At 42.0% G+C, this 23,060-nt stretch overlaps 2 protein-coding genes across 3 annotated transcripts in view; one reads left to right on the top strand and one right to left on the bottom strand.

Moving 5' to 3' along the window:
* Positions 1-11,621: 11,621 nt before the first annotated feature.
* Positions 11,622-17,085, bottom strand: CHCHD7 (coiled-coil-helix-coiled-coil-helix domain containing 7). The gene is made up of 4 exons (XM_059493863.1): positions 16,850-17,085; positions 14,059-14,136; positions 13,388-13,486; positions 11,622-12,634 (listed from the first exon to the last, which is right to left on the bottom strand). Exons 2-4 carry the CDS (start codon positions 14,110-14,112, stop codon positions 12,533-12,535), a joined length of 255 nt encoding a protein of 84 aa, XP_059349846.1. The 5' UTR covers positions 14,113-14,136; positions 16,850-17,085; the 3' UTR covers positions 11,622-12,532.
* A 165-nt stretch (positions 17,086-17,250) lies between these two features.
* The window catches only part of PLAG1 (PLAG1 zinc finger), a 52,316-nt gene continuing 46,506 nt past the window's right edge, over positions 17,251-23,060 (top strand). Inside the window, exon 1 of one of the 2 annotated variants that reach the window (XM_059487696.1) lies at positions 17,251-17,399. The gene's annotated coding sequence lies outside the window, so the exon portion shown is untranslated. The remainder of the gene's footprint in view (positions 17,400-23,060) is intronic. The other variant, XM_059487705.1, reaches the window with a different exon arrangement.

The raw sequence follows: 23,060 nt of genomic DNA, 5'->3' as shown, positions 1-23,060 counted from the left end.
AATGAGAAGTTACACAGATATGTAACTTCAAATAGTCCTTTTTTGGCTCTGTTTTCTCCACCCTACATGACAGGGAATTTACCCATCATTGTGCAGTCGTTGGTTTGAAAGAGGGTTTTGGCTCAGAAGATGCTGACAAAGATGATGATACGAAATACCTGTTGGGAAAGAGTGACTGGGGTAACCATCTAAACAGGAGTCATGACACTGCTGTTCTCCACATGCTGGTTCTTCCTTAGGGCCACAAGAGAGCCTTGGGGATGATGTCCTCACAATGTCTGCTCATCAGCAGGGGCAGCTGGTGCTGCTGTTGCTGAGAACAGGCTGCTGGCATATACACTACTACTGTACACTGTACACTACTACTGCCTGTCCAGGCTGGGCAGAGTGGCTGGAAACCAGCCTGGTGGAAAATGACCTGGAGGTGCTGGGCAACAGCATCTGACCATAAGCCAGCGTGTTCCCAGGTGGCCAAGGAGGCCAGTGGCATCCTGTATCAGCAGTAGTGTGGCCAGCAGGAGCAGGGTAGGGATTGTCCCCATGTACCCAGCACTGGTGAGGCCACACCTTGAGTCCTGTGTTCAGTTCTTGGCCCCTCAGATCAGGAGGGACATTTGGGTTCTGGAGCATTTCCAGAGGAAGGCAACAAAGCTGGTGAAGGGTCTGGAGCACAAGTCTGGTGAGGAGTGGCTGAGGAAGCTGGGGCTGTTTAGCCTGGAGAAAAGGAGGCTCTGGTGGGGCCTTATTACTCTCTGCAATTACCTGAAAGGAGCAAGGTGGGGAGTTGGCCTCTTCTCCCAGGTAACAAATGTCAGGATGCGAGCACACAGCCTTAAGCTGTGCCAGGGGAGATTCAGGCTGAACATCAGGAGGAACTTTTTCATAGAAGGGATTGTTAAGCATTGAATGTCCAGGGAGGTGATAGAGTCACCATCCCTGGCAGTGTTTAAAGAAAGACTGGATGTGACAGTACCATGGTCTAGTTGACATAGTGGTGTTTGGTCATAGGTTGGATTCAGTGACCTCAGGGGTCTTTTTCAAGCTAAAAGATTCTTTGACTATTAAGGTGAAGAAGATACCAACACTGAATAAAATAGTCAAAAAGGCGGATTGTTCGCGTAAGTTAAAAATTATTGTAATAAACTAACATTGGTTTGTATCATCTCTCAAACAGTCTCACTTGTAAAAGACATTTAGACTTGCCACATAGTGACAATAAGTTTTCCATGTTTTTCTCCCAAGCAGCTGCTTGGACATGTAGGGACGTAGAGCCTGGCAGCTTTCCATGTGTTTTTTAGTTTTCCTTTTCTCCACCACCACCAATCCAGTAATTTGAAGTAGCAAGATTTCAGAAGGATTTACCTCTGAAATAGACCTCAGACCCCATATATTTTTCTGGAACAATCTCCCTGGTTGGAATATTCCCTTATTTTCAGGTCACCAATAGGAAAACAGTGAAACATCCCTTAGGAGCATTTCTCCAGTTACTTTGTACATGAGCCATTCACCAGCTGGTTGTCTCATGAAGACAGCTTTTGAGCAATGCCTATGAAAATCCCTATCATGAATAAACAGTTGCACAAGGAAGTTTTTTAGCAAGCAAGATTTCAATAGGCATTTCTGAAATCACAGTAGTATCTGTGCAGCCTCTGCTAGCAGCAAATCAAGATGTGCCAGCACAAAAGTTCTCCCAGCTGCAGAGGATTATTTTCTTGCCAGTCTGCCTTGACAGTTCACTGTTGCTTGAGGAACTGCAGCCAAGCCAACACTTTCAGCACTTCAGCAGGTGATTCACCAGCAGCTGAGTCATCCCTGTCCAAAGCTAGCACATGCAAAACCCAGGGAGGGGTGGGCGGCTGGGGAAGGGAAGCACAATGAACCTTTCTCCACTAATTCATGCCATCTGGGAATGACAGCCCATAGGCCTGCAGCTTTGTTTGCCAAACATTGTTTACAATTTTTATTATGAAGTCCATAGGGAGGGAGACTTAATTTTATTTAACAGTTCATCATCATTACACAAACCGTTGTTCTGGGTTTAGCTTCAGAAAACAGGAAGCAATACTCATGATTAGTTAGTCAGACTTCTTTTTTTTGCAGGCTTTTGTTGTTAAACAATTAGATGGGAAAATTGGAATTGAAGTCACTGACATGCAGCTAGAGTATTTTAGTGTTAGAGGTCTCTCTGGTGAGCCACAGAGGATGTGAGCTGTTGCAGTCTTGACTCATCACTTTGGTTGGTGGTAACCCAGGCTTACATGGGAGGTCACTTGGCTCAAATGTCCACAGCTGAACAGAAGGGCAGCAATCACAAATGGTTATCTGTAAGCAGATGCTGCTTTGTGCCTGAGGCTCATGGGTCCTAGTGCTTGCATGATCACTTTGTTTAAGTGTGAAATTATGTACGACCAGTCACAGCTCCCCTTTAAGCTGCTTTGTTAGCAAATGAGAGCAGTCCAGTGAAGAACCCAGCAAGTGTAAAAACTGGTTGAAGGCTGAAGATGAGCTGTTCCTAGGCAATGGGACAGGGTAAAGGTAAGCTGTTATACCCCTCAGCCCTTCAATTTATCTCACCTTACAATGTTTTTTCTTCTAATCATGGGCACCACTTAAAAAAAAAAAAACCCAAACTAGTAATTATTAGTTGCTTTCCATGTTCTGCAATGAACAATTGAAACACCAAACTTTGCAACATTGTACACAGTGAGTTATTCATTAACAGCAAAGAAAAAACAAATTCACAGACTGTGTAATGCTTTAGAACACTTGACTACAGTCAAGATAAGTCCCAATAGTCACTTTGATCTGTAGTTTCCACAGAACAAGAGCATTTACTGCACTTCCATTTTCTGCCATCAAGGGTAGAGGTGAAAAAAGTGAACACACTTGTCTTCTCAAAGGCAAACTTTGGGTTTACCTCAGGACAAGAAAACTGGACTAGAGCTAGGCTCCAGCTTCCCAAAAAAAAGCTGTTTCTAAGGGAAAATGAGTAGAGGCAAAATACTCCTATATCTTATTTTTTTGCACCAACTTCTCCAGATGGCAGGAGGGACTTGAATTTACCATGTGTTGCAACTCCTTAAGGAACCTGGATGAAAATGTAAGAACATGAGGAGTGGGATTAAACTATTGGTATAGGTACAAACTACCCATCTTGATAATAGGAGTAAGAGAAGGCCTATTTGGAAATAACATTAGCTGCCATTACTTGCATTTTTTTTTTTTGGCCCAGCTGGCAGAATATGGTCTTTATGAGGAATTTAGAAGCTCTTTTTCTGCTTGCAGTTAACTAAATCTTAGCTGTCCTCCATAGCAGGGAAAAATTCAAGGCAGATGCATAAGAAGCACCAAGCTACTAACAAACACCTTTATTTTTTCTCTCAAGAATTAGGGACTTTTAGTACCTGAGGAAAAAAGGTACTAGTAATATGATCTGCATAAATACCATTAATAGTTTAAGAAATGTATATGAGGAAAACTTTGTTTATATTACCCTTATTTGTAGTACAGGAACTCTTTATTATGTCCTGCTGTTCCTGAGCAGCTATCGTTCTCCCAGTGTCAGAGCTTACTAGACTGCCAGAATGACAGCTTCATACCTTATTATGAAGGCAGGTCCTTATCATGGCTTTTCTCAGAGCAAGGCATCCAAAAGCCCTGTGTTTCACCACCCACGATACCACTTTATTACTTCTACACTTGTTACATTATCCAGCATATGCTGACTACTGTTTGGTTAGGTAGGGTCTCTTGTGACATTATGTGAAATAATCTGGCAAACCAATATTAGATGTCACTACTTCAGCTATTGGAATGGGGGGTTGAGGTGGGAAAGGCTATGACCTTCATTTGTTTCTTTGAATAAGTCATTTTAAGGTCATTTGGATAAATACTGTTGGAGTCAACACTATCTGTGAGCTACCTGACAGGCCACCCGTTAGGCAAAATCCAAAGCACATGATCCTTAATCCAAGATCCTCTGTGAAGAAAAGCATATCCCAAATACCACACATATCTTCCAGCAGAGAAAAAAGATAAAGGGAGGCAACTTCTGATGGAAGAAGAATTACTTTTTCTGCAATAATCTCTTTTTGGAGAAATCACAATTAATTATAAAACATGGCCAACTTCTGTGCTACTTGGGGATACAGAGAGATAACTTGTTGTCCAGATGTTGAAATCTGTATTGAATATGGACTTTTGAAAGAACTCTGCATATGCCAACACATTCACAACCCACAGAAGGGTTTATGCATGTGAAGGTAGCACAGTGAATGGTACCTCTTGTTAGAAACCCCAGAAATAATTATGAGACTGGAAGCAGAGTCCTGGGATGGCTTCTGCTATTCTGGCAATTTCCTACTGTAGCCTCTCTCTGGTGTTTATCACTGATGAAATGAAAAGCAGCAAACAGGCTACCAAACAGCTCAGCTTTCTTTGGTTTTCATATCAAGTGATTTTTTTGGGATGGGTTGTGTAGCAATGTGTTGTGTCCCTTCCTTAAGGATGCAGAGAAGGAGCATCTCTGCAGCAAGAGCTGCCCTCTTCCAGCAGGAAACTTCCCAATACCACCGTGCCTTCCCCTCACAAACACTGCCTGTACCAGAGCTTGGTAAGCAGCAAATTATACTGCACTAATAAACAGAAAATTCTCAGCAAAGTACCTGATTTGGTTCCATCTAGTTTGATGAAGAGGTTTATCAAGTCAATTTCCTTACCTAGAGATTTGCTGAGTATGTTCCTGCAATGTCACATGTTGAATGTCCTTCTAAAGACTTGTGCAAGAACATCTGTGAACCTCCTGTGTCAGGCACATCTCATCAATGGTATTAGTCCCTTACTGAACAGCAAATGTGTTTTTTTTGGGTTGGTGCAGAGTCTAGCAATGTGAAAGCTGAACTGGAAATAAATAATGAGGAAAAGCTTGCCCAAAGAATAATTTTCTACAAGTAAACAGCAATTCTAGAGCCAAGAAAGGATATGAACAAAACCAAATTAATCAAATGTATCAATATTTTAAGTTAGCAAATTGCTCTGATTTTAGAAACAGTGTCAGCTTCTTGGGGCTTTACAGAGACCAATTGGTAGCAATAGACAGCAACCAATGACCTCACCAGCACAATGAAAAATGAGCAGCCTGCATTTCCAGACCTGTACAGAACTGGGCTGATCTGTACCCATTTGGGTCAGAGAACGAGATTTCCCCGACTCAAGGAGCAGCTGCCTGTTTGCTAACATCCAGCTTTAGAGCAGCTTTTCTGGCAGGCTGATTTCCTGCAGCTGCCAAACTGGAGGAGAAAGAGATACTGATGCTTTCTACCAACTCCTGGCTGGAAATTTTCCTCAACTACAGAAAACCAAAGCATTTCATGAACTCTTCTTGTCTCACAGTGACACTAAAAGAACTGAAGTGTTATTTATTATTGTAATTGATTGTCAGGGTTTTGAACATTAAAATTTAAAGGACAGAAATCTGAAAGCTGCTTTTGATGCAGATGTAAGTAAAGACCTACCAGTGAGCCTTTTCAGTGGTTTTCTGCTCCTCATACACATATGCTTGCAGCACCCAATTGCAGTGTGAGCACATCTATGACAAAGTAGATGAGCACACTGTAAAGACTATTTAGACTGCCTGGCTGAAGGTGCTAGGAGACCATGGATCCTTCTAGGTTCTATCTACTTCTAGCTGCTTGCTACCTCATAAAGCACAGCAGAGAGAAAACAGTCCAGGACATTCCTGGAGTGTGGAAGAAAACTTCCTAACAGAGCTGATGAAGGAGCCAATTAGGGAGGACACTCTATTTGTGCACAGAAAAGGACTGCTGGAAACCATCTGGGGCATGCAGTCATGAAATGAGTTTTTCATTCTCAGGAAGGGAGCAGGTGGAGGGGCAGGAAGGAGATGTGTCGAGCAGAACTGCCACACTGGACAGATTTTGGGCTGTTTAGGAGCCTGGTTGATACCACTGCTTCAGAAGCAGTCCTGAGGGGAAAACAAGTCCAGGTAGGCTAGGCATTCTTCAAGAAGGGTCTAGAGCACAAGTTTTAAGAGAAGCAGCTAATGGAACTGGGGTTGTTTAGCCAGGAGAAAAGGATGCTCAGTGGGGGACGCCATTGTTCTCCGCAACAACCTGAAAGCAGCTTGTAATGAGGTGAGTCAGTTTCTTCTCCCAAGTAACAAACAAGAGGAAAAGGCCTCATGTTTTGCCAGGGGAAGCTTTAGATTGGAGACTTGGAAAATTTTCTTCACCAAAAGGGTTGTGAACCATTGGAAGAGGCTGCCCAGAGGAGCGGTGGAGTCACCATTCCTGGAGCTATTGGAAAGATGTGTAGATGTGCCCAGGGACAGGGTTTGATGATGGACTGGGTAGTGCCTGGGTAACAGCTGGACCCAGTCTTACAGCTCTGAGTTTTAGAATCACAGTCCCTGGGTGCTCACAGCTTTGAACAGCTAAGCCTTTTTTCAAGCACAGAAAGCCTCTTCTGACTTGTGAGAGCAGCTGTGACTTCAGCATTTGCTTCCTGTATTTTGCTGCTTACTCAGACACCCTACATTGTCCCTTCCAGCCAGGGAAGGGATACAAGAGAGGTGCTCAGAGGTCCAGCTGGGCTGCAGAACAATGCTTATTCCCTTTTCCCTCTGATGTCTATCAGGCAGCTGGATACATGCCCCAGGGTAGAGGCCTGTGTTGGCACTGATGCTGGGGATCACAGAGGCACCTGCTGGAGGGAGGAAGAAGGGACATGGAACAGCAGTTACTGAAGGGAATGACTGTAAAGATGGCCATTCAAACAATGGACGAAAAATAAATTTCCTTCTGTTCACCTACACCCTAGCAGACTTCACAGTCAATCCTCAAGGCTGATGAAATATTTTTTCCATAAATCTCAGTAGTGTGGAGGTAGGAACAAGCAGTCCATCAGCACTGGCAGTACCAAAGTGCAAGGCAGAACATGAAGCACCAGAGACTTCTGGGATCAAAGTTTCCATCATCCATAGGCTTTTGATGTCTACACACAACAGTCAACACATACAGAACCCTCAAGACCTGTTAATTTTCAATCTGAAAGTCAAAGGGGTTTCTCCAACATCTTGAACTGTCACCTTTAAGAACCACTTTAGTTTACCTGTCACATAGATAAATACCGAAACACAACATTTTTTGGCTTATCAGGAACATCCATTCAAATTCATACAGCATCAGGAAAAATATAGGCAGAGAGTACTCAAAACTGATATTGCAGGATATGGTAAATTCAGTGTACACCCTACCTAAGGATTTATCTTGTTAGCTTCATTCCATCCTTTTGTAACCTATAGATTGAAGCAAGAACTGTATGACTGACATATTTCAATGCAGCAACTTCATTCAATTCCACTATTTAATAAAAATAGGAGAAAATACCACCCTATTTGTAATGTGCAATCACATTTGCTGACAACTTCAACAGCTGCAGGCAACTCTGCAGACAAGGACTGCTCACGGAACCACATTTCAGGGAAACAAAAATTTGAGATACATGTGTGACACAGAAAATATTACCAGCAGGCTATTTCCACAAAAACACTGCAAAATTTTTTTTTTGCCAAAACAATTGCAATATTTTATCATAAATTAAAAATTTTTAGATTCTTCAAAGTTAGGTGTGAGCTGATGGCCCCTACTGTCCCTACACTATTTCTATTAGTGTAAATTTGTCTTAGAGCTGTGAATTGCTTATAGAAATGAGGTATTGACTGAATATATTATTTTGAGCATAATCTTTTTTTGTCATTACACATGACTTTGTTACAATTGTTTTCCATTTTGACAGACACTAGCTCAATTTTGTTCTATGCAGAATTCTATTGCGTTCTGCCAGTCACTTGATATCAGGAAGTGTTTGCAGTGCACAGCAGTTTATTGAAGTAAAATAGGTAAAGACATATCTCAAGGGTAGTGGGACTTGTAAGAACAAGTAATGATTGAGGATCTTCAGAATCATTCCTCCAAAAAAGGATTTTGAGATAGGACTCATCAAGGTAGAAACCCAAAGAATATAGAAAAATTACTTACAATCTGATGGTTTGAGTTACTACATATGGTATCATATATGTCATAAAGCAATTAAGTTTAAGTGATCCACTGTATTTAGTTAATATAAATGCAGTACTTCTGTTTTCTTCTTCCTATCAAACAAGTTGCAATAAAAGTTAAAATATTCTGAAATAGCCAGCTTGCTTTATTTTTTTGCTACTTTAATACTTACAGAACTATTTCTTCCAGTTGCCTGAGATTCTTCCAAGAAAACAAAAACCTGCAATGGTGTTTTTCCACACAGTAATTATTTCATGGCTATTTTGGAAGACCAACTTTAAAGATGTAGATACTTTAAACATGAGTTAAGGGCTGTCTCCAAATGCATTAGAACAGCATAACATTTTGTACTATAAATTTACCTTATCTGTTCTGCAAAAGTATTACCAAAAGCTCCTCTATGCACATTTTCTTCATCACTTGAGTGCAGAAGTTTCATTACAAGATCATGAAAGACTTGGAGCAGCAGCAGATTCAACTCCCTGCCTTTCAAAAGCTTCAGCTAAATCCAAAGAAATTTTCAGGATTCTAGAGCTAGATAACTTGGATTCAATGATTCTTGTGGGTCCTTTCCAAATCAGGATACTCTGCAATTCCGTGAATTTCCTTTGAATATCTTCAAGAGCACAGACTCATCCCAATTGTGGTAGCAGAAAACTCTGAGCCAGACAAGGCCTTGCACTGTAGAGTAACAGAAAAAATGAGAAGGCAAAACTGAACAGATGGGAATCAGGATATTCACCTAGACCTGGGAGAAAGCCTACAGCTGCTGTTCAGTGCCTAGCTGTGATCAAATAACCACACTGAAAAAATCTATCAAGGACCATATTCTCGGGCTTCTCAGGCTGCACAGAAATCCTCTATTTCCCAGCAATGATTTAGACTTCTGTCCTCCTTTTCTGTTTATAGTGTTGAGACAGGATCAATCTTTCCTTTCTATTGGATGAATTCTGCTACCTCTGTGGGAAGAGACCAAAAAGCTTGAAAGAGCTAGTAGTGGGTGGAGTGTTCTGTTTTCAGTCTGTTGTGCAACAGCACCATCCAGCTGTCAAACAAAAAAATTATCAAACATTAACGCCACTATCCAGATTTGGTCCTTGTACACAAGCAAAATGAGTAATTACACATGCTTAAAACCAAAACCCAACCCACAGGTCCCTTTCCCTGTTTCTTAATGAATTATAATGATCCACTGTGTTACACTTTCTGGGTTAACATACAAGAGTGTGCTTTAGGGAAATTAATAATGCAGCCCAGGTTTTGGGGTTTTTTTTGGTCCAGTAAGAGTGGCAGGCTGCAGCTTACCTCTGTTTCATGAAGTGTGGAATGTAAGCTCTCAGGTATGAGGAAAAGACCATTATCTTTGGCTCACAACCAAAGGTAGTTAATCACACTACAAAAATTAATGGAAAAATCTCAACTCGTAAGACCCTATGTTTAAGCTATCACACTTTACCACTCGAGCTTCAGCAGTGAAAGCAAGAACAGCAACCTCAAGTGAGGGATAAAAATAATAAAAACTCATACTCAAGTAACAGATCACTCCTGAGAGACATTACGACATGAGAAAGAAAACGCCTTGCTCCCTCAAGATTTTTTATAAACTTGTGTTATTTAACAGTAAGGAAAATAGAATGGAAATAAATTACATTCCCTACAACAGATTACTGATTACCTGAATTAAATCAACAATGTCACTGCTTAAATTGCTCTCAGTTCTACACTAAACTAATTTTTGTTGTAACATGCACAGGGAGCTTACCATGTACATCCACTGATGATCAGAAGTCTAATGTTAGACTGCTGTTCCTGCATTCCATGTGCCTTAGCCCATCCTGTGATCCCACATTCTGGCACTGACACCTGAAAGCAGTAATGTATCTCCTTCGCTGATTTTTTGAAGACCAGTGCTAGTTCTTTACAAACACTTTACAAAGCAGCACAGGCCACCTATCAATGCCAAAAGATAGGCCAGCTATCCTTTAAAAGAAAATAACATTAGTGGAAGCTTCCTGAGCAAATATTGTCAGAAAAAAAAAAAAAAAAAAAACAACTTATAAGTGCATTATAAGCACTGCTACATACTATACTTATAAGCATTTCTACATGCAAAGAAGACCTGAAGGGAAATCCTGGGATAAATGAGGTAATGTTAAGGAACTTGAGCTTATGCAAAGAAGAATGGGCATACCCACCTCAAGAATAAGATGATGTTTTTCTTGCACATAAAATATACTGTAGATTTTAACATAAGCCCAGAATTTAAGAGCACAGCAACAGAAAAATAGCAAGCACTAGAATAGTAGTTAAAGCCATAGGAGCAAAGAACATGTCCCAAGATACAGCAGAGGTGGCAAATGACAAACCTGTGCCAAGTAGGAGAGAAGGTGCCCTTAGACACACCAAGGGAGGCAAAAGCCAGAAAGGCAGCAAAGGCAGAAGAGTCTGAAGAGACACAGCCCTAAGGAAGAGAACAACAGCTCCCCAAAATCTGCAGATGAACAAGAAGATCAAAGAGAGGCACAGTTAATGAGGAAGTTTTATGGCTAAGTTTAATGAAAGCAAGTTCTTTCACTATTAAAGAGAGCAGAGAACACACAACCTTCAAAAGGAGCTCTATTAGAAAGTCACTGCAAGACTATACCATTACATCAAAGATGAAAGAAAGGTACTAGAAAAAAACTGCAATGAGAAGAGACCAAAATGTTAAAATCAGTCAAATAAGAACTGGTGTCAAATGGGCAAAAAAAAAAGTGGAAAGATTGGTATGTAGGAGGGTATTAAAAGATAGCAAGGATGTGGCAGCAAAGAGCAAGCCCTTGAAAGTATATTCAGCTCCACACACAGGGAAACAAAAACAAACAACAATAAAAACCTCCAAAAAAACCCCAAAAAACCCCCCCAAAAAACTCCCACCAAAAAACAACCAAAGACAACAACAAAAAACCCCAACTACAAAAAGAAGAAAATGTCAAAGTTTGCACTTTAGGTGAAGAGAAAGTAATTTGAAATAAAGAATCTTATGGTCTTGATGGAAGAAAGTACATTTTCCTTGCCAGGAACCGACAAGAGAAACTTGTGACATGTTTGAAGGCTGTACAGCTTTGCTCAGAGTACTGCATACTCAAAAGGCATAGAGTTACACACTCATTCCAACAGAGAGGGTAGGATTAATCAATTTCAAAACTCAAATGTAAACAGAGAGCAGAAAGGAAGAGCAAAAGCAGATCTTGTGGAATTGCTAGTCAGATCAAACAACAAGAAAATCACAGCAAGCAAAGAAACAGGCCTACAGTGGAAAGAAACAAGACAAGCCAGACAGGAGAAACAGAAAGCCATGGAGTCTTTCCAAAAAGTCTAAATAGAGAGACAACACTTTCACACTATCCTTCATGAGGTCAGTCAGAGTTCTGCCAAGTTGATCCCAGTATGAACTAAAGGATTTCACATGGAACCTGAGCTCATGACAGTAGTTTTTCTGTTTTATCATGGGATACAAGCTTTTAAGCCAGGACACCAGAAGATAAAAGGTAAAAAACACTATTTCACCTAGACAGCAACATGTTTAAATTTATTACTTGTTCAATTTAGCTAAAGAATCAACCTTATTTATGATTAGAGTACCTGTTTAAACTGAGCTTTGTAATCTCATATGAGTAAGCATTTCCAAACCCCAGGTTTCAGCTGTCCAGAGTCTTAGATAGATGTGCTATAGTTAAACCTGCCATGTCACTCAGAGGATCTGTTTACATGTCTGCAAGTCCCCCCGCCTGCCCGCCACCAAAGTATCTATTTACTATCCACAGAAATTACTATGCAGCTCAGACCTGAGGAGTTCAATTTTATCTTCACCCATCTCTCTAACCTTCTAACTAGCACAGCTTGCAGATCTGACTTACTGCAAGCTTCTGCTGTCACTGACAAGTGCAGTGGCAGACCCAATGACAAGCTTGTTGGACTTAGGATTTTAGTTCATGAACAGTCTTATTTAAACTGGGGATACAGAATTCAACATTCATACATGGTAAATCCATACTATTGAGCAGAACAGCTGAGTGCAAGAAACACATTGCATGTACCAGCTTCTCAACCTGCTCCAGTCTTAGAACTTAGAACCACACTGCAATGCTCACCAACCCATCTTTTCAAACAGGCTTTCTTCAAGTCCCGTTAATTTTATATTTAGCATTTCACAGCAAGGTAGCTTCTACTTCCAAAAGTTTCTACACAAGTTGAATTGAGACCCGTATCTTCCAATAAAAGAGGCCAGGTTCCTATGACAGGAAGTAGGAACAAACCCAGGAAATTCTATCCTAGAAAGCTCCCACATTTCAAAATTTAAGATCTTATTTTAATCCAACATATGGCAACTGTAAAATCCGGTTCATAAAATGGTAACTTGCTGCTGCCAAGTCTTCATATGTATTGTGACAACAGTCAATTCAGATTTCTAGTCAGTAGGGCTTCCCCATTGATTCCAAGATTTTCTTTCTTTCTTCTGCTGAGGGCATCTCTGGTTTCACACCACTTCTCTTCCTTTGCATCATAATGCCGTGCTGAAAATAGAACAAAGTGACCATGAGAACAGATTTCCCTGAGCTCTGAATGAACAAGATTTTTAATAGAAAAATGCTTTCTATATTAACTCAGGTACTCTAAAAGCCTGATTAACTGATAACTAAATGTACTAGTAGTTAGTTCAAGATATCTGATAGTTTACCTTGCTGCTTCAGAATAGAGTGCAATCAGTATTCCCATTACTCTATGCCAGACCAATGCATAATTGTCTGTAAACAGTTTTTTTTGTAGTTTGCACAAGTATTTAAAGGCTAAGCTAAAACCTCTTTACTTCAATGGCATAAGGAAACAGCAGAAAACAGTTTAACTGCACGTAGATCCTCATGGTATTTCTCCACCACCAAATAAGCTTTATATCAGGTTAAAGTAACCATGATCCAAGCCAGTGGGAAACCAGATAACCTTACCTTGCCTCAGTATTTTTTCACCGCATCAGTTTAAAAGAAATTATTACTAGAAATATGTGACTCAAGTTCTAAGGAAAACATCAGGTATTGCAAGAACACTGACTCACAATCTAAGAGAGTAAACCCAGAACAATCAAGTGAAGTACTTTGATGTGCATATGCTTAAGTCTCACAGCAATGCATACTGGGCTGGTACTACCTGGGCTGGTAAGTTACCATAAAAACATTCTTAGCTGAGTTTGAAGGGTTCAGAAAGCAGGATGTCAGAAGTAACATACATAAAGCAAAGCAGGGAGTAAAATTTAGAAAGTTTACTGTGCTTACCCAGAATTTTCTGCAGTTTTTGTACTTCAAAAAGTAATCAGTACACATATCCTTGTTATAGTTGTTGTCATTCATACATTTTGTAGTGGCATCTGTTTCCTTTAATAGGGGAAAATATACTTCAGAGCTGAGGGAAGTTACTGTACTAAGTGTTTAAATATTTTAACAAGTCCCAGAATATCTATGAAGATAGGAGTGAGCTCTTCAGATGAAAGAACACCATCAAAGAGAGCAAAGTAACACCTATTACAAAGGATCACCAGTACTTCCAAGCAGTGATTTAATTTGTAGATAACAGAGTGCTGTCTGTACTCTTCAGACAGTAAGTGCAGAGGCCACAGAATATTTGTTTACAATGATGCTTGGTATAATTCACAAAATGCTTTTAAAAAATAACCAAGCTTGTCAAACCAGGATTTCAGGCTCTGGTTTTAGGGACAGAAAAGAGACTGCCAGCAGTTGTATTACTCCTATTTATAGGGAATTAACTTGTTATTTCACACTTACTATAATGGAAGATTTTCAGCCCTTCCCACCTTCAGACTCTTAAGAAACTTCTAATGCTAAGTGCTAGAATGCCAGTGTTCTACCCACAAAACAGTCCCCTAGAAAGTGCATTATTTAACACTGAAATGTACAGACAGAAATCAAACTCAATTTGATCATCTTACCGCTAGACATGGATTTATATCCTGATCTCTAAGCTTTTTTGCATGCCTGGACATTCTAGAAAGACACTTGTACCTTGGCTAGAAAGGAAAAAAAAACAGGTTAAGTATCTACTTTTAACAGTAACTCAGGAATTAAGTCTGAATTTCAGGATGTAATAAAGGCCTTCTAGCAACACACAGTTTTGTTATCTTAAAGAAAAAACTAAACAAAACCCAACCTTCTTTTGCGAAGTGTTATTTTGAAAGCAGTAACAGCAAGACAACACCAGCAAGTTTAGCCCAGCACCAAGACTGCTCACTCCCTGATAAATTCCTGCAGAGAATGGAGCCACTGCAGCAGCTCACACACCAGCCTGTGTCTCATGGAGGAAGTGACCACGTGTAGGAGAAACAGCTCCATAGAAGCTGTTCACAGCCAACACACTGTAGACACTTCAATTAATAGTGTGTGGGAGGAATGTACAAGTAAACTTTTCCAGATTTGTCCCTACTCCTTAGCTGGATCACATCTGCATCGTCACTGAGCTTTCCCAGGTACAAGTGCCCACTATCTCCTGTGTTGCTACAGCAAATATTGAATAGAAAAAGAACTGGTTTCACCGCAAGGTGGGACCAGACCCACTTACACTGTGTATGAACGCTTGAATCACATTTCTTACCATTTAGTAGTTTGACACTGACTCTGAAGCTTGAGAGACACAGTTCAGTGCCAAGACTCTACACTGATCCAAGATGATGACATCAAGATGAACAGCAGACCCTCTTTCCCTTTACAGCTCCCTATACATTGCTTCCAGCACACATATGGCAATACAGGTATGTGTTCCAAACAAATACTAAATCTAACAAAAAATAACGTTGACCAGATGACTGCTTGAATCAATGCAATCAGAAACACAGAGAGCAAATTAAAGTACTGCTAATGAAGGACACAACTTAATATTGTTTTTTATTTTCTCAAAAAAAAAATCAGTGTTAATTCTTAACTTAGACCTGTTTTTGTGCACATTCGGGAATGATAAGTGCAAGTCTGCAGGAAAAAGCCTGTTTTGCTTGATACCAGATTAAAAGGAAATTCAAATACTGCTCTTTGTAGCTCATAGAAAACCATGTTTTAGACAGGTTTTCTTCTTTGGGTAAGAGTAAACTATTTCCAGTAAACATGCCCTAGGTTTTACAAGCTGTGCATGTATACCTTCCTGGTACTTGGAGTTATCTCTGCTTTCCATATGATCATCTTCTGCAAATGGGCCTTTTAATTAACAACATTGGGGAAATGCTTTCACTTCCTTTTGAGAACTATGCAGTGCTTAAGTTAATTTAACAAGCCAGGCAAATTTTCTCCTTTGTGATGGGAGGAAGTACATTTTTGATCAGGCATTTCCAACTCAAATGGAAACACAAGCATGTACACTAGCATCATCACAGACTTAAGAAACGAGGAGAGAAGGGAGAAGTAGGAAGCAAAAGCAGCATACCACAATGCCTCACCTAACTCACCACAATAGATACAAGATTTTTAGCTGTTTGCATGTGTCTGGTTTCTAACTCTGCATTTCATTGCTATTGCCGCCTAAGCAGCCTCAAGGTGTACATTGTCTGCTTCAGTCTACATACTCTGACTTCAGACTTACTCTCCGAAAGAATACTTGGGAGTCATAGGATGGGCCGTCATAATCAGTGTTCCTTACACAAACTGCACTTGACGCTTTCAGCTTGATTACACTACCAGAGTCTGCAACCGCGTCCGTTCTAAGGAACAATGCACACAACCCATTAAACACCTACTTAACGAATAAGCAGTTCAGATTCTAATGAAGATTCACAGCTCGGAGCAGTCAAATGCTCAAACATTCTTAGTACAACCCAAAAGGTCTGATAGCTCCTGCGCGTGTTACTCTCTCTCCCTCTCCGAAGTACTTCAGACTTGAAACATTATCAGCTGGAAGGGCAGGCGGGTCACGCCGAAATGCGGCTGTGTGACCGAATGAGCAGTTGGGCAGGAAGCGAGCTTCCCCCTCCTCCCAGGTTCTGCACATGTACGGGCTTCCCTTCCTGCTTTCAGATTACAGGTCAGAGCCCAACCACAACCGAAGGCTTGTCTATGCCACAGCTCTTAATTATGCTTTAACACATTAACAGCTGTAAACCGTACCACAGAGAACCAGGGCTGCTGCTGGCACTCTTTAACCCTGGGGCTTTTTCAGTTCATAAACAATCAGGGCACTTCGCTACAGGCTCCCGCCCATGGAAAAGCCTTTGGTCTGCTTTAAATGCATACATATAGACACAAAATCGCTAATTATGCCGCAATGTAGACCAGCTCATTAAAACTCGGAACCCTGGAGCCAAGGCCGTACTAAAATTCCTACGGCACTTTGGGCTGTTACGGCGGCGGAGGCAGGAGGAGGCAGCCGGCGGTCCCTGACGCTCAGCACCGCGGAGCTGCCGCCTTGCCCAGCTCAGCTTCCCGGAGAAGGCCGGGAGCCGTTCAGGTGCGGAGGCGATGTCGGTGCCCCCCGCCCGGTCGCTGCCTCCCGCCGGCGGCGGAGCGGCCGGAGGCGCCCGGCGACCCCTTCCCCCGCCCCGGCCCGTTCCTCGCGGCCGCTCCCATCGCCTCCCCTCGGCACCACCTGCCGCCAGGGAGCGGTGCCCGGGCCGCGCCGCCGCCGGGCCCGAGCGGGGCTGCCCCGGCCCGCGGGCGGCGAAGGTCGAGCGAGACTTTTCTGCGCCGGCCGGGAAGGGCAAGCGGCGGGCGGGCACAGCGCGGGTCGCCGCCGGCGGCACTCACCTCCGTCCCCGGCCGTGTCCGCTGGAGCCCGGGGCGGGAGCGGGACAGCCCGTCTCCAATTCGAAAGACGTCAGCGGCTCGGGCAGCGCGCTTAAGTACGGGCGCAGCCTACCCCGCTCCCGGCCCCGCGGCTCCCCCCGGCCCCGCGCCGCCGCCGCCCACGCCCCGGCGGCTCTGAGTGGCACGGCCGGGCCGCCAATGGCGGCGGCGCCGCGCCCGCCCCGGCCGTGAGCGGCGCCTCCTTCCACCAACGGGGCGGGCGGCGCGGGCCGCAGGCGCCGGCGGCGGGGCGCGGCCGCGGCCCTGACTGACTGGGGGAGGCGTCCAACCCGCGGTGCGTGTGGGCGGCGGGCGGTGTGGGCGCGGCGTGTGCGGCAGGCTGGGCTGCACCGCAGCGCATACACTACAATGGCTGCTGGAAAGACGGGAAAGCAAACAATTTCCAGGCCCGCCGCGTCCAGCCTGAAATATGGGGAAAAAATTACAGAAAAATCGGAGAACACTGTAAAGGGTGGAAACGGGGCGCAGAGGGGATGCTGAGGCTCCCGCGGTGAGTCTGCTGCGGGTTTGGGGGGCAGGCGCCGGGGTTTAGCAGGGAAATATCAGGGTTATTTAAATTATGAAGGGGGAGGAGGAGAAGGAGGGGGGAGAGGAGAGAGGAGCAGCGAGCAGTGAGGAAAAGTTTGTGTTAACCATCCCTCCCTTCCATCCCTCTCCCCCCATCTCCCGCAGCCCCCCGCCGCCCCGCGTCGGACCCCCCCGGGGGGAAAAGCAGGGGAGGGAAGCCGAGGCGAGCGGTGCCCCCCCCCACCCCCCTTCGGAGGGAGAAAGAGATGATTTTGAGAAAAACCTCTCTCAGGAGTTTCCTCCACTCCTCCCCTCCCTCCCCGCGGCGCTCTGCTGGTTCGCGAGGAGCGGGCGAGGCGGCGGGGCTGCCCGGGGGACGGCAGGAGGGCGCGGGGTGCCCGCCGCCGACCCCCGCGGCGGCCCGGGCCCGGGGCCGCGGGGCAGGGGCAGGGGCAGGAGCGGCGCGGCCGCCCCCTCCCCTCCTCGCCTCTCCGGAGCCTGTGCTGTGAATGCAGTGACAGCGGCGAGAGCGGCGAGAGAGGGAGCGGAAGACATTAGAGACCGCGGTGCCGAAAAATGAGGGAAAAAATTAATATAAATTCGCCCGCCGCCTCAAACCGGACAAATTTCGCACAGAAATTTCCCCCGTGGACCCGGCTATCCGTGGGGTGTCCCCCGGACCTGGCGGCTGCGTCTTTGGGGGGATCCAGAGTGACTTTGGGGCACTCGACCCCCCTTTCCCGTCGTTTTTTGGACAAAAGTTTTTTTTTTCGTAATAAAGAAACGAATTTGCCTGCTCTCCCCCTCCGAGTAGCCCAGGAGCTTTTCCCTTCCCCATCGGTGTGTGTTTAGAGAAAAGTGTGAACCCAAGTAAGTGCTGAGTCGTGTTGCATTGGGGAGGGGGGTTTGCTAACTGAAAGCAGGAGAGATCCGGAGAGAGAGAGAGAGAGAGCAGGGACAGCTTGTTGTCAGTATCATAAACAACCAAAATGGAGGGAGAACTGAGGCATATAACAAAATAAAAATCAGAAAAAAATGCCAAAAAATACCTAAAAATCGGGGCTGCTCCCCCTTTTCTTCCTCAAGGTAACAGTATAAAACCCGCGTCTTCCCGAGACCGTTTTAAGGTTTCAGGGAGCAAGGAGTTAATATTTATTATTTTTTTTTGTTGATGAATTCTTTGGAAAGGCAAAAGCCTCTTATAACTCGCCACCGACAATGAGAAAACGTGAAAATCCCTTTCAGGACAGAGAGGTAGGGGGAGATGATGGTGCAGAAAGTGTATAACTTGGGGGTAATGTGGAGTGATCCTAGATAAGATAAATGCTGGATGTGGTGCTTTATAACTTCCTTTTTTAATGCTTTTTGTGTGTGTGTGTTTTTGGGAGATTTGGGGAGATGGGGGCTCTTTTCTTTTCCTCTGTCTTTTTCTTTCCTTTTTTTTTTTTTTTTTTTTTTTTTTTCGGACCGGAATGTTATGCTTTTGTAGTGTCACTTTCCTGATCTAATTAGGATGTGTGAGGCAAAGAGTAAACCTTTCCGGTTTATAAAGTGCATTTTCGTTGCCTTTGAATTTCAAGTTTTCTTGGTGGCTCACTCCTCTATTTGAACTGGATTCTTGAGAGTGGTGTGGGATTGAGCTAATGCTCCATAGGGAGAGCAGAGAGGGCTCGGGGGCAGGGCACCTCTCCTGCGGGTGGTTGCTGATTTCCCTGGCACGCTCAGTTCACCTGTTTGTCCCCTACAAAGAATGTATTCTGCAGTCTCCTCGTTTTATTTATATGAAATAATGATGCCTCATCTCGCCTCACGTTGAAGTTAATGCGAAAGTGCTGCTGATGTTGGTTCCACGTGGGATCAGGGACATAGCAGGGCATTTTAAAGAGACAGCTTCTCTTTTCCTGGGGTTATCATCACCTCTGCAGCACCTCTGCCTCTAGCAGAGGGGTGCTTCGTTGTTTTTTTTTTTTAATGGAAAGGTATCAAATCGGCCCTAGTCTGATAAATTAGGGAAGGATAGCAGTGGGAAACGTGCAGAATCGTTGGGATCAAAGCAATTCTTTTGTGTGTAGCAGGTCTTCAGGGAAGTTTTCTTAGTGTGTCAATTAAAATGCTCTGTTTTGGAGAGTGTTTTTTGGATTGTATGCTGCAGAAACGGAATAGTCTCAGGTTGTATAATATTAAGATCTAGTGCTGTTCTGCTAGCTGCGAATTCTGTGGGAGGGGATGAATTCCCTGTGTGTAAGGCAATTTCACAGACATTTTGTGAAAGTTGTGAAGTGCATTATTTTTACTTTGAATACATTCAGTTTTGTTGGGACCATTTGAGTTTGTTCAAAAGTTTATTCTATGCCTAAATCTCCTAAACCATCCCCAAAGGTTTTGAAAATACTGAAAAATAACTGTAGGTTTTAATTGGCCAAAGAAGGGGCTCTTTACAAGTACACCTTAGGTGTGTAGTTAAAATATGACTTGGAAGAATTGCCTCTGGCTTTATTTAAAGAAAGAAAAGTCATTCTAACTGTGGTCTGGTGTCATGTATATGTGTGCATGAGTGTATGCATGCATGCTTTTAGCATGGGTTCTGGCTGATACTGTTTTTTTTTCTTAATTTTTAACTTGTAAATGTTTAACTGCGATGATGTGAAATGCTCTGCTTGTCTCTATTATCTCCTATGTATTTTAATTTTATTTTTGAATGTCCTATTTTAAAAAATTAGCATCGCCTCTTAACATGGCAATTTGATACCTTTATGAGGAGTTGCAATGTTGCCTTTACACTTGCTTTGGTTTTGGAGCCTTTGTACTTAGTTCTAGATTGAAAACTGAGTACAGGTATGTGCTTCTTGAGAGGGGAGATGGGCTGCTGGACTTGGATGGGGGCTATTGCAGCACATGTTTGCTGTGAAGCTGTGCAAGTTGAGCAGGAGCTGTGATAGCCCTCTGTGTTGAATAGCATGTGCTTGCAAATGATCTGTACCCTTTCTGCAAGGGTGACCAAAGAAACTTGTTGCCTAGGATAGCTTTGTGGTTAAAGATTTGGGCAGAAATCTCCAAGTTTTCCAGTGACTCACAGTTGTGAAAATTAAATCACATTAACTGCTCTTAAGTTAGAAAAAGGGTCATTAAGGAAGAAAAATTAATCATTTTGTATAAAGGAATGATATTGAATGTTTTTCCAAAACTGCCTTTTATGGTGTAGAGATCTTTTTTATAGTTAGTAAGAATTCAGACTTTAAAGTTCCTTTCTGAATATTTCTTAAACTGATCTATTATTTTTATTGACTGAAGTAACATTACCCTGGAATGCATAGAAATTTGATAAATTAATAGCAGTTCACCATATGTTGGTAATTTTAATGTACCAGGGTAGAGAGACAGATGGTACTAGATGTGCAGAACTAACTTAAATAAACTAGTTAATGGTACTGAGAACTCTTCAAATGCTGTTTCTGTGACCATCAGTGTGAAGTGCTTAACATGCCTCTACATTTTTACCTAATTTGGAGCTTTTTAATCATTAATATTTTAATGCTGAAAATAGGTATAGACACTGATAGTAACAATGTGAAAGAAGCAGTGTTGTGAAGTATCTTTCTTGACTTACACCTGTGTATTACAAAGTAAATTTGGTGTATCCAGCCATAGTACAAAATTCAGGATTTATGGTGGAGAAAGAGGAAAGGGTGTTCTCTCAGAATTTGATACTCTTCTAAACTGGATTTAATTTTAAGGTATAATCCAGATGGAGATAATAATAGCAGAAAAGAATGTTGTTTAGGATTGTTTTTTTACAAACTTACTCTTTTGTAGAAAACAGAATTCTTACAGTGAAGAAGTGTATTTTTAAAATAAAAATACAAAGTAACTTTCAAAGCTTCCTTGTTCTAAGAGTTAAGATAATCTTCTTTATTATGTATTGGTCTGATTCCATAGATTATACAGTTTGATTTTTTTCAAGATTTTCTAAAATTAAAGCACCTGAGGAAACAAATTCTATGGTCTGTTGTTGGTGAAATTAACCTACTTTTTCTAGGTAAACAGGAGAGGTGTAAATGTATTGAAATCCTTTTTAGAGACTCACCAATCCTATCCAGTAATGTTTAAAAATTAATAACTACAGTATTCTACAACAGTTCAAGCCAATACAGGAATCTAAAGTGACATGCATTCAGCTTTCCTTGAATGCTTAGCTCAAATGTGTCTCTTGGTGTGTACTTTTAATTTAGTAATTATCCTGAAAATTAGTTTTCAATGTAGAACTTTTGAGATTTCAATTAAGAAACTTTTTAAAAGTTTATGTAGTTCCAAAAGGCACTGTGCACAAAGTGCAGCCACTTCTAATGGTTGTCCATCTCTGCAGCTGGTTAGTCAAAATGGTGCCCTAAAGTCTCCTCCTTTCAGAGTATTGCATGTGTTTTAAAATTAATGGGTTAAGGAGGGCACTACTCATGTTCTAAATAAACCACTGTTTGTAGCTGTTCAAGGTTATTTTGTAAAATAAATGTTTTTACTTCAGAGTCTAAACCATAAGTTTTTAAATTTTCTGTCTATAACCCCTTATGTTGCTAAAACCAGTTTTTGTGAACAAATACTTTTTGGTAGGGTTCTTGAACAAATTTAAATGTTTACCAAGCAGAAATATTCTGGAAAACATGAAATCTGTTCAAGTACTTAGACCATTCTCAAATCAGTGTAGACTTAAAAGGAGCTAGCAGTGACCACCACTGAAGTGATAGCGAATTTGCTTTCAAGGAGTTATTCTCCAAATTTCTGCTCCTAGTAAGGATTTAGCTTGCAGAGCTTTTGAAAGAAATGTGCAGCATTTATCCACTGAACTGCTAAGCATCTTTAACTGATTACCAAATGTTTAGGTAGCCTTAAAAAACTATTTAAAATAATTCAAATATTAGAACAAAGTAACACTTGTATTGATCAAACATAAAATGTTTAAATTTCTGAAGCATTGGAGTGGGTTTTTTTTGCAGTTATCTGGGCATTTGATAATAGACAATTGTGTATTTTCATCTAATCTAAAAAAAACCCACATCTAGAATTTAATTCAATTTATATTGATTTTTAAATTGTGTGATCTTGTAACTTGAATGTAAAACACTGATTAACTCTCAATATAATCACTTACACAGATGCTTTTTTTTTTTTTAGTTGTCAAGGGATATAGTGAACATTTTTCTGAAACTGCATAGATTGCAGTTACTAATTCATTTTAAATAAACAGTTGTCCACCAAATATCAAATGCAGAAGATCCTAATTGTATGCAAGTTCAGAAAACCTAATATTAAACAGAACTGGTCACCATTACTGCAGGTTAAGTTTTATTTTTATTTAGTTTGTGTTGTCAAAGTGTTTTCTATCTACATCTGTATCACTGTTCACCTGTTATTGTCTCATCTTAGGACAAAATGCAGAAATTCATAGAACTGGAGGGAGTTTTTTGACTTTTGAAAAGATACAGCATGCTTTTTAGAGTAGTTGTGTGCTCCCAGTTTTAAAGAATGGGGCCTTCTTATACGATGTATTAAAATTTTTAATATTTAAATGGACCCTCCCTGCATGTCTAGCAAACGGTTACTGCAGGATCATGGCATTGAAATTAGCCACCATATATGTCAGGGCTTTGAG

This window comes from Ammospiza nelsoni, chromosome 1 (genome assembly GCF_027579445.1).
Source record: "Ammospiza nelsoni isolate bAmmNel1 chromosome 1, bAmmNel1.pri, whole genome shotgun sequence".
In the NCBI taxonomy this organism is placed as follows: Eukaryota; Metazoa; Chordata; class Aves; order Passeriformes; family Passerellidae; genus Ammospiza; species Ammospiza nelsoni.
This window is presented reverse-complemented; position numbering and strand designations above follow the sequence as displayed.

Bases quoted from the DNA above. Each gene is read 5' to 3' on its own strand.
- CHCHD7 (XM_059493863.1), bottom strand. From the start codon at position 14,112: ATGTCCAGGCATGCAAAAAAGCTTAGAGATCAGGATATAAATCCATGT. The intron at 13,487-14,058 runs GTAAGATGATCA...CCCCTATTAAAG, and splicing joins ATATAAATCCATGTCTAGCG to GAAACAGATGCCACTACAAA. The intron at 12,635-13,387 runs GTAAGCACAGTA...TTCTATTTTCAG, and splicing joins AAAACTGCAGAAAATTCTGG to CACGGCATTATGATGCAAAG.